The 17,845-nt window shown below is 34.4% G+C and overlaps 2 protein-coding genes across 3 annotated transcripts; both read right to left on the bottom strand.

The window, feature by feature from the left end:
• Window positions 1-173: 173 nt before the first annotated feature.
• On the bottom strand, window positions 174-7,569 carry LOC148626021 (prelamin-A/C-like). Of its 2 annotated transcripts, none has more exons than XM_088569572.1 (9): window positions 7,410-7,569; window positions 5,403-5,951; window positions 4,932-5,021; window positions 3,939-4,124; window positions 3,396-3,675; window positions 3,022-3,147; window positions 1,761-1,981; window positions 1,116-1,341; window positions 174-402 (listed from the first exon to the last, which is right to left on the bottom strand). In XM_088569572.1, the coding sequence occupies exons 1-8, from the start codon at window positions 7,451-7,453 to the stop codon at window positions 1,119-1,121; spliced, it is 1,719 nt and encodes a 572-aa protein (XP_088425698.1). In that variant the 5' UTR covers window positions 7,454-7,569; the 3' UTR covers window positions 174-402; window positions 1,116-1,118. The 2 variants fall into 2 exon arrangements, with proteins under 2 accessions (XP_088425698.1, XP_088425697.1); XM_088569571.1 differs by lacking the exon at window positions 7,410-7,569 and adding an exon at window positions 6,900-7,111.
• A 3,354-nt stretch (window positions 7,570-10,923) lies between these two features.
• On the bottom strand, window positions 10,924-17,576 carry LOC148626020 (prelamin-A/C-like). Its single transcript, XM_088569570.1, has 9 exons — window positions 17,411-17,576; window positions 15,367-15,837; window positions 15,117-15,206; window positions 14,493-14,678; window positions 14,098-14,377; window positions 13,024-13,149; window positions 12,415-12,635; window positions 11,768-11,953; window positions 10,924-11,100 (listed from the first exon to the last, which is right to left on the bottom strand). The coding sequence occupies exons 1-8, from the start codon at window positions 17,452-17,454 to the stop codon at window positions 11,770-11,772; spliced, it is 1,602 nt and encodes a 533-aa protein (XP_088425696.1). The 5' UTR covers window positions 17,455-17,576; the 3' UTR covers window positions 10,924-11,100; window positions 11,768-11,769.
• Between the last annotated feature and the right edge of the window lie 269 nt (window positions 17,577-17,845).

The raw sequence follows: 17,845 nt of genomic DNA, 5'->3' as shown, positions 1-17,845 counted from the left end.
TCGGTCAACTTTCTGTTAAAGATCGGAATACGATGCGGACCAACAAGAACATGTTGGATCGTTGTTTTATCCCACGTGTTCGTCTTTTTGGTTATTCTTATTTTGTTTTGTAGTTTGAAAAGCTACTAGTATATCGCATTGATCCATTGAAATCACAAAAAATATCTGTAGCATTTAGCAGAACCATTTTCTTTATTTAAAAAAATACTAGAACTTTTAACTGAAATGAACATACAGATATTAATCATCTTAATGTCATCTAAATAGCTATAAGTAAATTATTATCACAGGATTTAAAGTTGACGAAGTCATATCACAGTATATTCAAGAAGGACAACAGGCACAAATTTAATAAGCATTATAGGAATTTCACGTCCTCCCGTCTGTTTCCTTCGGTTCAACCTGCAAATAAGCAAGGGTCAATCATACTTGTAGCAAATTATGCTTGTAGCGATTCGTAAAGTCCATTGCTTAGGTGAAATGAAATACAAAAAATACCAGTTTAATATATTGTAAATTTCGATATGCTGCACACGTGTTTCAAGGAGTAACCTCTCATCAGCAGCATTAAAATCAAATATGTAGGAAGATCATAATCAAAATATTAGTTGTATACAAGAAGTACTCATAACCAAATCTATCGAAAGAGGAAGCCATATCGATCACCGAGAGGTCCTACCATATGCAATGCAAGGAATGAAGCCTCGGCGTTTTACGTATTTTTAAATTTGGAATACTGTAAGATTGTGTAAATAGGATACATAAAATGTGATGTTATTCGGGGTCAGACAAGTCTGACTACTGGGTTGGTGAATACCCTCGGGAACCTCAGGTCCACCAGCAGTGGTATCGACACAGTGGTTCTTAAATGCAAAAAATACCAGTTTTATATATCGTAAATTTCGATATGCTGTACACGTGTTTCAAGGAGTAACCTCTCATCAGCAGAGTAATAAGTTAATAATAGTTCGTTATTTTTTTTTATCTTCCAACCAAACATTTCCTATTAGTTCTTATTGTGATTCTATATTTTAATTACAAGAAAAGAATATATGTTAATTCTACAGATATCAAAGCTTGTATTCATATCATAACTTTGATATTTCATATTTGACCTTTTAGTTGAATTGTACACGTCGACTGTGGTAGGTGGACCCATTAGGGCGGTAAGCAGTATACTCCTTGAACGATTGTTGTCCTCCACCGCTCTGACCGTAAGAGAACGCTCCTCCTCCCCCAGAAGATGACGAAGCACCATAACCAAAGCCACCAGTCGAAGAAGAGCTTGTCTGGTTAATGGTTTTGGTAATCGTTGCTTTATAGCTTACTGGTGTGCTTAATCTGTAAAGAGAAAAGTCATCACTCATGATATACGATTACTATTGCTTCTAGTATCGCTGTTTTATAGTGCAAATGTTTATAAAATGAAATATTCATCCGTTTCTGGAAACGATTTTGAAAATTAAATTGATATGTTATTAAGTATAAACTGTCACATCACGACATAAAAAACCAGAAAAAAGCTTGGAAATGAATAAAATGGATTATGACATGTGAAGTTGCAAATCTGGTTCTCGTCTAGTCTCGTCCTAGCTCTTCATCTGCTCAGCCAGAATTACTTTGCTGTCTCTTCTACTCCACACCCAGGAATATTTCCTTATCTTTTATCCTCCTCAGGGCTCCATGAGGTTTTTCTTACCTCTTTTCCGCAACCGGAACTATTTTTTAACTCTTCTCCTCAGGGAGGACTACTTTCTTACCTCTTCTCCTCCTCTGCCAGGAGTATTTTCATTGCTTCTATCTCCGCCTTCAAAGGAATGTATGATTCCTGAGATAGATGTGCTTCTTCCAGTTTCAGCAACATAGCCTGTTGGAGTTCTTTAAATCTCTTCTCCATTTCTCTGATCTGAGCCGCTGCCATTGCCCTTTCTTGGTCAATCAATGCACCGAGGGAATTCTTTTCTTGCATAAGAGCTGCAATCTGAAAAAAAAAAATATCGTCAGACCTTACCGACAACTGAACTGACTATCTATAGGAATTGATGTACAGGAAAAAGGAGCGGACAAACATGTAGGGTAGTCAGGCGGCATTGAAGTGAAACTAAAAAGTTGATGTTTTCATACAGTATAACAATGGAATAAGTGATACAAGTTCAGTTGTTACTATGGAATCAATTATAACTTTAAGTTGTTACTATGGGGTCAATAATAACATGTAAGTTGTTACTATGGAATCACTGATAACATGTAAGTTGTTACTATAGAATCAATGATAACATGTAAGTTGTTACTATGGGATCAATAATAACATGCAAGTTGTTACTATGGGATCAATAATAACATGTAAGTTGTTACTATAGAATCAATGATAACATGTAAGTTGTTACTATGGGATCAATAATAACATGTAAGTTGTTACTATAGAATCAATGATAACATGTAAGTTGTTACTATGGGATCAATGATAACATGTAAGTTGTTACTATGGGATCAATAATAACATGTAAGTTGTTACTATAGAATCAATGATAACATGTAAGTTGTTACTATAGAATCAATGATAACATGTAAAGTTGTTACTATGGGATCAATAATAACATGTAAGTTGTTACTATAGAATCAATGATAACATGTAAGTTGTTACTATAGAATCAATGATAACATGTAAGTTATTACTATGGAATCAATGATAACATGTAAGTTGTTACTATGTAATCAATGATAGAATCTAAATGGTTACTATGTGATCTATAATAACGTGCAAGTTGTTCCTATAGAATCAATTTAAATATGCAAGTTGTTAGTGTGGAATCAATGATAGCCTGCAAGTTGTGACTATGTGATCAATGATAACATTGCTACAAGTAAGTATATAAAAACCAATGTAATTTCTCGAAACTACAACCCATGGAGCATACTGCAAATCAATTACATGAGCATACAGAGATTGGAGGGAAACGTGCTCTCTATGCCAGTCATGTGTCCAGTTACATAAAACATCTCAAGTTGAGACCAACTTACCTGTGCCTCCAAAGCAGCAATTTTAGCTTTCAGATCACCCATTGCATCACGTAATTGTGCCTTTTCAGCTTCAAGTTTACCCATTACACCAGCACCACTCTCCATTTGCATTTTGAGGGCGGAAATCTAATAAAAGAAAATATGATTATTATACATTTTAATACATACATAAGCAATGAAACTTTACTTGACAATTTACAATTAAATTCTTTTCTTCTTTTTTTTCTATAAAATGTACACTAGATATTCTACAATGATGACTGATCTATGGAGAACTTCCTGGCTAGGAAAACAATTGTATTATACTTGAAGTTGTAGAAGCTCATGGCGACGCATCAAATCAATTATGATTACAATAGGAATAAGAAAATTACACTCTTGCTGTATTTGGCATCTGTTGCAGATTGGTGCTTCTTTAGTTCGTCTTCAGCAGCTAATCTAACTTTTCTAAGCAATTCCTGTATGTTTGTATCTGACCTGCCTCCCTCTCTAACTCGAGACTCCAATGTTAAAATAGTTGACGTCGTAGCTTCCAATCGCTGTTTCATTTCTGCTAACTGTTGCATGAGCACGTTCATATCAAAGTCGGCTTTCTTTTTGTAGGCAGCAAAGTCACCTTCGATGCTCTTCCTCGTCTGTACTTCCTTTTCCCATCTAAGAACGAAGAAATACTCTAAGTTTTCTGATATTATTTTTTTCTCTTCTTTTTTTCGACATGGAATTAAACGTTTCCGATGGTTAAATATGCATATGCTAAGTTCACTTAAGAAACGCGTATACTTCAAAACATTTTATTAATCTGTGGCGGATTCAGGGGGTCCCTTTTGTATCCGCCCCTTGCTAAAAAATTTACAATGACAATTTCTTAATTTTCCATTGGATATTCTCATATATTCATCAAAAAATATGTAGCTAACCTTCCCATAAAATCCTCCTTGTCCCTAGACAAATCTCCAAGCTGTTTCCTCAGTATCGGGCTCTCGTCGACTGGTTGTGGGACAGATTTCAATCGAACAACTTCTTGCTCCAAGATACTAATCTTTTGTTGGTTTTGGTTGATGATATCATTCAATTGTCTATTCTTATCAGAATCTTGAGCATGCCTTTCAATATAAACAGAGTCATATAATAATATTCCTTTTTAGGTGGTGGGATAGGTGCAATGGAATTATTTTGTCTAGCAGGATCAGGGTAAACCGGAATAGTGTGAAAATGGGACATTATAGAGCAGTATTTGATAAGAATATATATTTTTATCGAACCAGGCTTAAAACTGAAATAAGATGGTCATTAAATATTGAGAAAACAAGTGATTTACGTTGTTCAAAGACTGCAATAGACTGGCATCTCTGGATTGCTTTTACTTATCATGTTATGATTAAAGATTTTTCCAAAAGTTTTTGATACACTACGGTAGTGTTAAGTTTAGTGTGGTTCGAGTGTTGGCTTTCAACATATAACGATAATGGGTATTATGAATATGTCAAAGAGACAACAACCCCACCGGGATGAAAAAAGTCACTTCAATGCGACCATGGGTCTTCAATGAACGACAAGGAAACTCTAATACCGACACTGGCCCCAAAACAGCATTATACACAGGTACAGCGAAAGAGTTGCCCCTATATAATCCAACAGCATAAAAGTAAACTGAAAGTGAAAATGAAACTAAACATACAGAGGCTAGAAATTCCCGACTTCGGACAGGCGCAAAAAATGCGGCGGGGTTAAAGTACTTTTGCATGCTTTTAAATTTGGCCACTGTGGAAAAAACACATAACAATCTGTAGTTTTTGTCCCAATTTGATATCATGGTGAAAAGAAGGAAAATTCTTTGAATTTTTAAATTCCAGTAATACATATCAATGCAAGATGAGAAAAGTTTTTACATGGTAAAATTCTATTCATACCCTTTTTCTAAATCTCTGATTTTGATGGCAAAGCTCTCCTGCTGTTGTATCAAATTATTTTTATCACGAGCTGTATCTTGCAATTGTCGCCTGAAAAAAGTTTATTGTTCATCTTATTCATAATTATTTTGCATGAAGTAGCATGTCTATCATTTTCTTGTATTCACACTTGATGACATAGTATGTTATGATAGGCACACCGTTTAAAATATTGAAACTTAAGTCGTGGTACTACTTTTAATACTTGATGCTGATTTTTCACCTATTCTATGATAAATGAATACATTTAAATGGCATTTTAAATTTAGTTCAATATATGCTTTCTTGTAAAACACACTTCCTATAGTTTTCTCAAATACTATTGTAAGAAAATTCATAGTCAATTTCTGGCTTGCCTTATTTTATCACCCCTAGATAACAGTTACAGCGATTGCTTTTTAGCTTTTACTGTATATTTAATGTACATTTTACCTTAGATTTCCTAACTCGCATTCATACAAATCCTTCAGCTTCCGGACTTCCTCCTCCAAAATCTTTGTTGACTGAATAAAAGATGAGGAATCAACATGTGACCTTTGCTCCCAGAGCTGTCTGACCTTGCTTATATATTCTGCGAGTTTATTGTTCAGGTGCTGTAGTTCTGCTTTGTCTTCCATCTTTACAGTAGAAGAAGTGGTGTAGACATTACCGGAGGACGAAGCACCAAATGCATTTCCAGCAGCGACAGAGGAGGACCGGAATGTATTCCCGGCTGACGCTGATCCACAAGCGTTGTCAGAGTATCCGATGCCACCATTTCCTGTGGTTGTTGTATAGGAATACGATGTAGTGGTTTCTTTGTTACCTACTTTTTCAGAACCTGGTCTGAAATACGTTTGTGGTCCTGAACTAGTTGATCGCCAGGCATATTCCGTGGTAGGACGTTGGAATGGTGATACACTTGGGTTGGAGAAGGCATTTACCATATAGTTACTTTTGTTTTGATAGCCCCCAGCACCAAATCGGTTACTGCTGCTGGAGCTGAAATATATGAAGTAATAAAACGTTAATGTCTAATGGTTGGTTTCAAGGGGAGCTAACTTTGGAAATGAGTGCGACTGTGTTAATTCAGAAAAGTGTAAAAATAAAGGACTTCGAAATGTAGCATTCCGGACCTCAATGCTAAATCAGGCTGCAAATGGTGAAATCATACACTGCTTTGATAACCCGTTATTTTTTATTAAACACTTATGAACAGAAGTTTTCATTAGACTTATATTAAGTCTTCGAGAACGGGGGAGTTAGTACATTATGTGAAGATGTGTTTTGTTTTTTTAATTAAATGTGTATCTAAGGAGCAAAAAACATTTAAAAGGGGAATAAACAGAGCTTGTATTAAAAATAACTATATGCACAATAAAAAAAATACATAATGGAAAATTGCAAATATAACATATTAAAGAAACATACGTGTACATCATAAACAAAAAGATATTGGAATTTAACAGGAAACACATGTACATAAATAAATTTGTTGACACGGAAAATATACACACAGGTACAATTTTAAATAAAAATAAAAGTGACAAACCAAAAAGGGTAGAACATAGAAAATAATTATGACATAAGATGAGTGGGTTCGACCAAGTTATTTAAGAAAGACTAATAATTGTCTTATCGCATATAGTATTCCCTTTTGTCAGACTGAATACTAGTACGTAAAGTATCGATGTTTTGTACCATCTCTTCCCCTCTCTACAAAGGTGTTGCTATCGTCTATAGTGGTTAATCGGGGGGGGGGGTAGGAGGTCTCACCCCCAAGAACCCCTCCCTGCTACTCAGAATATTTTGTCAATTTACGCAAAATTTTTGAAAAAAAAGAGAGTGAATAAATAATAGCCTGAAACCCTCTTTTTAGAATCCTCTTTTCAAAAATTCTAGGTCTACCCCTGAACTAAACAGATTTCCTCTATAAGCGTAGATACATACCTGAAATGATTACACCCTCCAGCAGAACGAGTAGGCCCCCACTGATACATATTTCTACACTATGTTTGATCAGTACTTCTGAATGTTTTCTTATCAACTTTGTTTATAAGTCCTTATGATTTCTGTAGACATGGATTCCTAATTGACTGTGTTTTATTTGTCAAACGACAAGTATCCAATGATAGACAAGATTTTCCCATGCATGGGTTGTCATACGGTTGCTCTGCATATTTAAGAGCTTAAGCTAAATATAAGTTACTTTTAAACTATTTTAAAATCTAGCAGTGAAGGAGAAGAGTCTTCCTCTCATCTCTCCAATCAGAGATTTGAATTTAAATTATTATCAAGTTCATTGTATGTATTTGTCAATAGGACCCATTGCAATTGGATCTGGTCGCCAGTGATAACAGTTAAATCCGTTTTAATCACTAAGTTTGTAAAAATGATTGTTATGGTGATTTTATTTTTGCTGTTTTTGTATGATAACAGATTGTAGCTTACTCTTCTTACCTTGAACATCTTTTCGTACAGTACGAAGAATTCCAGGGAAACATATTCTCAACTTAAGCTGCAGAGCTTGCAAAATTGAAAAAAAAACTTAATTTCTCCGATATAAATGTAGATGGAGTTTTTAATTTGTTTATAGAGGTGGGTGTCTGTTGCCACGGAAGCCGTGTTTTATCAACACAAAAGACCTTTAATATGATTTTTATCTATTACCCTACCTGTAATTTCGCTAATATTACTGAAACAATATTTCCTTTCTCAGCCATTAATGCTTCATTGGAGTTGGTAAAGAGAGCGTTTGTGTGTATGAAAGTGCAACCACAACAAACGAAATATGCACCAGCTTGCAGTGAGTTGAGAATAAGGACCTAGTCATAGGTAGATGTTGGAAACTATACCAAGTATATAATTGGATAATAAATTAATAAAAGTTGCATATACACCTGGCTACACACAAAAACGTCTTCGCTTGATCTTGATATGCACTATATTAAAATTTAATTGACGTTTAATCGTCCTTGCAAATATTAAAGTAATTTCATATCACACTATGACTCGACTGGAATCTGAGTTTTGACTTACTTTAACACAAGTCTGTAGAACTAGATTTTATGGGTTTTTTTTATCATCGCAAGAAATATATAGTTTGATCAGTGACTATCCAGGTCACGAGCTTTTTACCTGACTTTTACTATTAAATAAACTTTCTCTATCGTTTAATTTAAAAATGAGTGGGAGTCAGAAATTTATTTAAAACTGTTTAAAATCAATATGAAAAAGAATTTCAAAAGCTAAACATGAAATTCAAACCAAGTATTTTAAATACGTTATGCCAAAGCTCTCAGTGTATTCTGTATGTTCCAACCGTGCAAAAAAGTAAATTACATAACTTCGTTACCTTACAGGTATTCTTAATTCTCAATGCAATAAAAAAAAATTCACTAGCAAAAACATTATCAATATTGTAAAGACCTTTTAGTTCGGCTAAACAATTATTATGACAACGCGGTAAAATAATTGATTTAAAAAAGATCTATTCATATTGTCAGTTTTTTTTTTAAATTAGTCAAAGTCCCTGATATTGTGAAATCGGTTTAAATTTTCAATAAAAACACGTCTGAAAAAAGGTAGAACGAATGCTAAGTGGGAGTGATTTTACTCGGTTCTTCAAGTAAACATTAGGTGCTGGACTTTCCGATGATAATACGACGAACGTTTTGTATTCGACAACCAGACGGACTGTCGAAAATCTATGTTAAGTGTAATTAGTTTAATCCTCTAATCTTCAACTAGGAAATTTTCAAATTAGTCTTTGAATTTCTTAGAATCTTCTTTAGGATGACACAAAATATGATGATAATGACGCATTTTTTTGTGTATTTCCAGTACGTAAAGCAATAGTTCTTTTTTTTTAATTTTAAAGCAAAGTACTCACGTGCTAAAATCGAATGAGAGAAGTATACTAAAACATCTACAATGAAGTATGCAAAATATTGTTATCTCATATACGAGGCTGTTTTGTAGAAGTCGTGTTTTACTATTTCTTTCACAATCTATATACATTTTGTCTCAAACGTGCAAAATCTATTATTGTTGGTGTGGTGTTTCTGAATTAGAAATAAAAGTAAAATCGATGGATTTTGCTATGTATGAATCACCTTCTGTCTGATTTTTATAAAGACTGCTACTGAAATGCAGGTACTTCAAATTAAACTAAACAAGTCCAGCTACAGCACCGTGTCAAAGGTGAGTCCATTTTTAAAATCCCCCATAGAATCTATCTAAAATTACATTTTTTTTCAGAAAAGAATTGTGAAACTGTCATAGCACCGATCTTTATGAAAGTTTTATAAACAGACAGATAAAAAAGAAAAGTTTATAAGTACATTTGGGTTGAAGATTTATTTAATAAGACAACTTTGACTTAACAATAAATAGAAGTCAATAGAAAAAAAATAAGTCAAAAATATACTTGCTTTTATAGGTAAATTGTGACTCAATTATTTTTTCTTTTTTTTATCATTGATATTTGGGTATTGGGCAATAAAAACCCTAATAATGGTTTATTCTCTAGATATTTCTCTTCTATAAGATGATAAGTTCTTTAAAATCGTCTGTGAAACGACTTCGCTATTGTTTTGTTTGATATTTTTTTCGAAAAAAATTAATTTTGTATAGATTCTACGGGGAAATACAAAATAGGACTCGTTGTATTCGAGAACTGCTCTATATCCGTCTATAAACTGTTCCGATGACAGTTGTAGAATAGCTTTTCAGGGGAAGGAAATTCGCAGCGCCTGCGATTGCAATTAGATCTACCACGTGCTTCCTGTTTATTGATATGTTGCTCACACGTGACATACCAATAAACGGTAAGCAAAGCAGGGATTTAATTTTAATTAACATATCACTCCGATTGTTATAGTCATGTATTTCTTACTAACGTTGGGGTAGTCAATGAGCATGCGTAGAGCATGCTCAATATACACTTCCGCGAGGAAAATTCTTTTGTTCTACCCAAGCTCTACCTCGCGAAAGTGTATATTGAGCATGCTTACCAACTTACCACGAAAGGGTCTATTTCTCGTTTGAAGAAAAGGCTGAAGTTCGAACTAAATATTTTACGCAAAATTAACAATCGGAACTCCTCAGGCTTTCTAGTTATGCACACTTCTTTAGTGTAGCCGTAATGGCCGAAAAGTTTTGGTTGGCAAAATTAACTATTTCCACGGATGGGATGTCAGGGGCGACTGCCATGCTTATTCCGATCATCGATCGACCCGGTTACTCGACAAAAAAAAAAAACAAAAACAAAAAAAACAACAAAACAAAAAATAAATAAACACTAGAGTATTTTATATATATGAAGGCCACCTCACTATTAAAATGTTTGGTGCTTTATAAGATCATTCTCGAGACAAATAACGACGCATGGACGGGCCAGCGTAAAAATCGAAATTCCAATAGTCTCTACGGAATGAAATCCATGCGAATAAAATATGACATTCGCTATTAAAAATGAGCATATTCGAAAGTCTATACTAGCTAAATGAAATAACATTAAAAAAAATCATTTTTTACAGCCAGACCTATAACAAGTGTTCAGAGTTTTTGACATCCACGGAAACATGTTGCAATTTACTTCCAAAAGAGAAATAGGGGGATCTTGTGGATGGTTGCAATGTTTTTTTTTTATACTATTATTAGTTCTTTTTTATGGAAACTGGAAAACAAATAAGTATCGTGTAAGTATCTTAATTTACATTTTTTTAATTATGAGAAATCGAGTGAAACCCACATTCCCATAACGTTTCATAGAAGGAGATTTAATTTGAAAATGATTAATAATAAAAATTTAAATGGTATATTTATTTCTATGTATTTGATAAAAAAGTTTACTTATTAAATATCAGTGCATATATAACCTTAATTGTGCCCTACAAGGTCATATGTGCTCTATTTCTTTAACGATTGTGGGGAAAATGTTCGTGTAGTCATAACAAATTCAAACAATATATTGTTTACTTGTTTATTTGTTTACTTATTGTTGAACAACAACAATCTCCAGATTTTTCTTTTAATGTCAATTACTACTTGTATTTATGTGATATCGGAATGCAAGTCTAAACTACTCTTCAATTAACTACACCACTGGTATACTTTGTTCTGCACTCCTACTGTTGTAGGCGTCCACCTGAAAAAAAAGAAACATGTTGAAAATGGATTGGCATTATAATATAGCAACAGTTATTATTTTGACCTATTTAATAGAGCTGTTCTCAAACCAAGCTCTGGGAACGATTTGATATTGCTTAGTAGTACACGTTTTATTTAACATTAATGGCCAGCCCGTGGTAAAACAATGATAAAATGGAGTTTCCGTGATTTCTTTCGAATCTAATAGGACAAGTTTCATCATTTTTTAATAGACGCAGCCCGATATTTGCACGAAATGTTGGTCATGTGTTAATCACTTTTTTTGAAACAGCTTGCAAAATCCAACTTTGTCTAAACACTAGAATAAGAACCTGGATTCCATAAGAATTATTTATACAGTAATATATCACAGGAGGGCCTAAGGGGGCCCATTTGCCGCCCCTCCCCCGTTATGCTGGAAAATGTTGGTTATATTGAAAAATACCCGGTACTGGAAATCACTTGAGCAGGCCTCCTCTTAAGCCAGTCAGCGCCCACACTTATTACGGAATTTCTCTCGACTCGCACCTGTATATATATATATATATATATATATATATATATATATATATATATATATATATATATATATATATATATATATATATATATATATATATATATATATATATGTCTCTAATAATGTCTCTAATATGTAACCATACCTTTATCTTCTACTGTATCTTGTATAATATTGTTTGGTTTGGTAGTTAGACACACCAGAAGGTCTGTAAGCTGTATATTCCTTAATCTTACCACTCCCACCTGTTCCGTATGAGTGTGTGACTGTGGTCGTAGCTGGGATGTAAGTTTCTTTAAGTACTGTGCTGTAGTTGATAGGTGCACTTAATCTGAAAATAGGGGAGTGAACTTAAATAAAAAATATGTAGCAAATATTAAAACCGTACTCCAGCAATGTTAGGCGTTGTCTGGCAAGCTATTTTCTGACTTGGTGCCATGGAGGGAGTTATTTAAACCCATACCACAGGGGCTTGCTCCCACTCTCAAATATTACCTAGGTAATATACTAGTGGGGCTGCATATTTGATAGTGGGAGCCAGCCCCTGTGCCCAAACTTGACAAACTATGCTACTTTTTAATGAATTTCTGGTAAATAGTTGTCCTGATATTTTTGTTCTTAATCTAAATTACCTAATTGAAATTGGCATGTAGTGTTTTATTTCACTATCAAAGATACAAATGTAAAGGTAATTTTAAATGGTTCTTATCTCATTATCAAAAAGACTTGGGCATGGCATTCAGTCTGAGTGAAAATGGCCATACATTTGTAAGTTAACTGTGATGAACATACCTCCTCTCCTCTTCGGTTAGTAGCAGTTTCATTGCTTCGATTTCTGCTTTTAGAGGAATGAAAGAATCTTTTGAGAATCTTGCATCATTTAGTTTTGCAAAGAAATCATCCTGCAACTCTTTGAAACGTCTGTCCATCTCACGTATCTGGGCCGAGGCCGTAGCCCTCTCTTGAGCGATCAGATCTTGTAATGACTGCTTATGTTGAGCTAAGGCGCTAACCTGTATTGTACAACAGAACAAAAAAGCTAATTGCCAAACTCTGGATTGTCAATTTAGATACGTTGTCATGTTCATATAGAAGCATTTTCTGTCTCATTTACATTAGTGATTTTTTAAAATGATAATTATGTAGAAAAATGTAGGATGGATGTCGGTAAAATATATGTTTAGTTTTATGGTAACTATGTTGGCAAGGACGAGCGACCTTAAACAAACGTTAACGAATTGGTGGAGCTGTAATTTTGGCGTGCAATAATAGTCTGTCTAAAAACACAAAACAAATTCTGCAAACATTTACACTGGGCTAGTACTTTGTGCACCACTTTTCCGCAAATTTGGTAAACAAATTTTTTTTTTGGCTCAGAATTGCCAAATTTTACATCTTTACCTGTGATTCTAGATCGGAAATTCTAGCTTTAAGATCTCCAACACTTCCAAGTATCTGAGTTTTCTCCTGTTCTAATCTTCCAATGACACTGGCATCATTATCCATTCTTTGCTTCAAACTGTTTATCTGTGTGAAATAAAAACAGGTGTCATTGAAATTTTACGAGGCTAATTCTTTAAAGAATGACAAAGTCACAAATAACTAATTTGAAATAACAATATCAAATTAATGTAAAATGTTCAAGCCGAAAATAACTAGTGTGTATCTTCGTTGCTTTTTTTGTATATAAATACTACACCGGAAAAAATTGCAATATATTTTTTCATATGTTTTAAAACATATTTAAAAACCAATATGGAAATTTAAGTTTCTGTGAATACAAAATCACTCGGAAACAAGTTTTCTAAATTATGTGAAGACCACACTTTTTCCAATAACCAGTCCAATGAAGACATATAATTGCCATATGAATTTTATTTCCCAACTGTTTATCATGACTTAATTTGTTAGCCATAAACATACGTTTTTTCATATGTAGTTTTTTTCATTGCGGTCCTAAACATATGAAAAACAGATGAGAAACATTTGTTTTTCAGCTTTTTTGCACTTTTCCTGTGTATTTAAGAGATTATCAAAATAAGGTATGGTTCTGTGCAGCTTTGTTAAATTATTTATGGAGACTATGGAGTGCTATTATTTCACTTACGGGCCACCCTAAAGGACATACTAGTATAAGGAGCCTGATTCGTGACATACCGTTAGACGGATTTGAAGTGATGAATACTACGTAACTGGACTTCCTCGTAAAATTGTCGTTTTATAAGTGACAGTAGAACAGCAACGTATTCCCGTGTTGCATGCCATTTGAATATTTATCAGTATTTTGGCAAGGTCGCATTGTCTCGCGGACATTGTCCCCAAATCCATATTATTTAGCTGTGATCTCATCGAGCCTGGGTGCACAGAATGGCAAGTTATAAATTTAACACAACTTAAATCAGACAACTATGTATCCCTAAAAGGCAGGACTGTATAACTACTGAACTTAAGCCCGTTTACAAAAAAAAAGATTACATTTTTACTGTATTTCTGCTCAATATCAGTCTCGTGCTTCCTCAGTTCTTCTTCAGCCGCTCTCCTAACTTGGCTCAGTAACTGTGGTATGTTAGTGTCTGTCTTACTAAGCTCCCGAATTCTTGTTTCCAAAGCCAAAATGGTAGATGTCGTTGCTTCTAATCTCTGTTTTAAATCATTTATTTGTTGTCGTAAGACGTCAGCATCGAATTCCGCTTTCTTTGAATATGCTGCAAACCTTTCTTCAACATCTTTCCTAGACTTTTGCTCTTGGTGCCACCTTAATTAGAAATTTGAACCAAAAACATGTAATTTTTTTAATTTAGAACTAAGATTTAAACATCGAAATATTAAAAGAGAGACAACTCTGATATAATTTGAGTTAAAGTCCATACCTTGCTTTGAAATCGTCCCTCTCCCTGATGAGTTCAGACACTTGCTTCCTCAGTGCTGGACTCTCATCTACTGGCTGTGGAATGGATCTTAGTTTGGCTATTTCCTGCTCCAAATAACTTATGGTTTCTTGGAGGTTGGTGACGTTAGCGACCATTTCTCTATTCTTGTCTATTTCCTGGGCAAGCCTGAAATGCAAGTTGTTTTAATTCAATTAACATATTTCTAAAACTGTTTTATGTCAAATTATGTACTTGTATTTCTACATTAATGCACTAGTTTCTTTGTACCGTTGTGTACAGACTCAATATGATAAAACTTTTTAGCCAAAAGACTTAAGAATATAGTAAAGCACAATATTCACACTTTTGGTCAAAGGACCTGCTGTGGTATTTTCGAAATTTCATTTTAGATCAAAAGGTCAGTGTCAAGCGATCTATTAAAGAGCATTTTGATTTCGCTTCATATGCGAACGGCAAGAGGGGGCATTTTGGTTGATTATACATATACAGAAAAAATGGAAATTACTGGTGCAACCCCCTTCCACCCCACCCCTTTTAAGGCATGTAAACTGGTCCATCTTTTCGGAGGGTTTGAATCTGCTAAATCTTGATATATGTTTATACCTTTTCTCCAAGTCTTTTACAGTGTGATGGCAATCTCCGTATTTTGTCTGTAGGCTGTTCCTTTCATTAACGTTATCTTGTAGTTTTCGCCTATGGAGAAACAGAAAGTATGAAATAAGTAGATCAACATCTTAAATAATAACGTATGACAGAATACTACGTGCAGACCGCCAATTTAACCCTCCATCATGTGTATTAGGCGTATTTTTCCATATTTAAATGCATGTACACTATAAAATATTACACATACCTCAGATTCTCCAGTTCACATTCGTACATTCCTTTCAGATTCTGTAGTTCTTCTTCTAAGATTCGAGTAGACTTCAGAAATGCCGAGGAGTCTATTTGACCACGTTGTTCCCATAGTTGTCTCACACGGCTGATGTACTCAGACAAACGGTTGTTCAGAACCTGCAGTTCTTCCTTATCCTCTAAGCGGCCGACTTTAGACACCGTGAAGTCACTGCTGAGCCCAGGTGAGTAACTATAACTAGTCCCACTTGATTTATACTCGCTCTGACTTGTGATTAACGGTGTGTATGACCGTGGAACTTCTTTAGTGTAGGAGTAATCCTGTACTGAGATGTTCCTCGGACTTGTAAACGCATTGAATTTTAATGATTGGTATGGCCGTTTACTGTTGTAGGTATAGTTGTAAGTACTCTTGCCCGGTTTGTATGTAACATTGCTCCACGTCTTGGCAAATGGTCTGGAATCATACCTGGGAAAACATATAATTGTATGTATAAGTTGTAGAAATTAATGGCGGTATTACTTGATTTTCAGTGTGGTATAAATCAAGAAAATGACAATGTCAAATAAAGAAGACTTCCTTGAGTGATAATTTAGCATGCATTAAAATAACCTTTTAATTATTAATCATAGTTTAATACTGGTTTTAACCATTTTTTTAATGGACCATTTTAATTTAAGTTCTCATGGCACGGCTCCTCTTCGCCTCTTTATTAATTATATTCGGGGAAAACCACTACCTTTTTTTTGTTTTACTGCTAACCGTAGGCTAATGTCTTCCTTTGTTACAATAAATAGTTTCCCTATTTGAATGTCAGCAGAATCATAAGTCCTTGGATACGTAACAGCGGTACTGTGAAGAATGTCTGTATCTATCCATTTGGTATGTAGGTGTCCAGGTAAGGATTGTTTCAAAGAAATATATTGACTTAAATTTGCCATGATTTCATTTTTTCCTCAAAGGCAATATTAAAATATTAAACACGGTGGCGGGTTGAGGAAGGGTTCAGACCCGAACCGCCTGCTATTGGAAAAAATTGTTAATTACGTGCCAAATTTTGGCATAAATATGCAAATAATAGCCTGGAACCCCTTTGGATCCTGCTTGGAAATCTCTGTATCAGTCACTATAAACTTTCTATCTTCATCAACACATACAATATTTATTTTTAAATTAAACCATTTTTTTACGAATAATTTTCAAATAAAGCAATTTACATTAAATTTATGGTAAAGACATTGAAAAGTATTTACTATACCGATTAAGTAGAAAAAATATGTATTTTTTTTTTGTAAGTTTATATTTTCAATGATTTTCTTTCCCCTTTCCTATCCTTAGACGAACGCATATAATGATATTTCATCATTTTTTTTCTGTGAAGGAATTATAGTTTAAGTTTTTTTCTGTGCCAACTTCGTGTAGAACTTGCATTCGAATCATCGTACCAACGCAGTGCCCAAGGGACGAGTGTGTGTGTGATTTTTATTGGGTTCTCGACTTAAAAGCGAAATGTGTTTGAGCTTAGAAGTTTTTGACATTTTAGCGTTATGAAAACGAGCCATTGTATTTCCCGTTAAAAATGTCCATGGGAATTCAGGAGTATGATTTGAGCAACATATCCATTAAATTTTTTATTCCTATGTGTTCAAAACTTATTTCGTTTTCGCGCTTAAAAGTCGTTTCAAACCTTTTAAAAATTCGCTAAAACATCCTTCCCAACTTTGTAATATTGGTCAATGTTACCAATAATAAAGTCATATACACCAGTGGCGGGTCCAGTGGGTGGGGTCGGAACATCCCTTTGGTTGGAAGATCTCTGTTACTAGTAATTTCGTGCAAACACGAGCCAATAATAGCCTGGACCCATTTTCAAAATTTCTGGACCCGACCCTGTACACGTACAATGTAATTCAAATATCAATCTCAGAAATCTCATCTACATTTAAACTATCCTTTGAAAATCGCTTGGTGAATTTTTTTTGCCATCAATTCTATTCATACTGTAACATATACTAAAAGGAAAAAAATACCATAATCTTACCGAGAAGTGTGCTGTCCGTAACCAGTCCGCATCCAAGGAAACATGGTACCAAAGTAGTGTTGATCGAAAGTCTAAGATGCACACTGATTCCGTGTATAGATATGTTTCTAAGTGTCCATAGCTACTTGTAGCTAGGCAGGTGTACTAGTGTCGATCCAAGTATGTAGAAAGTCATAAAAGCTGCACCTTACAGGTTCATTTCGCTGATTCGGATTTCATATATATATAAGTATGGTATATAATAACTTTTGAATTATTATATATAAGAACTGAGTGAGGCACGCTCTTATACCTCACGCCAACCATATTGAAAGAGGGATCGGTTTAAAGTTAGTCCAGGAGTCTGATTACAAGGATCGCGCTGGGCTCCGCCAATGTCGCAATTTGCGATTTTTCATTTGATCTGGCGACAAAAATAACCTGTTGACGATTTTA

Source organism: Perna viridis, chromosome 2 (genome assembly GCF_037379345.1).
Source record: "Perna viridis isolate PV_CMFRI_1.1 ecotype Kerala chromosome 2, ASM3737934v1, whole genome shotgun sequence".
NCBI lineage: Eukaryota > Metazoa > Mollusca > Bivalvia > Mytilida > Mytilidae > Perna > Perna viridis.
The sequence above is the reverse complement of the archived record's forward strand: the minus strand, read 5'-3'. Positions and strand labels throughout refer to the sequence as shown.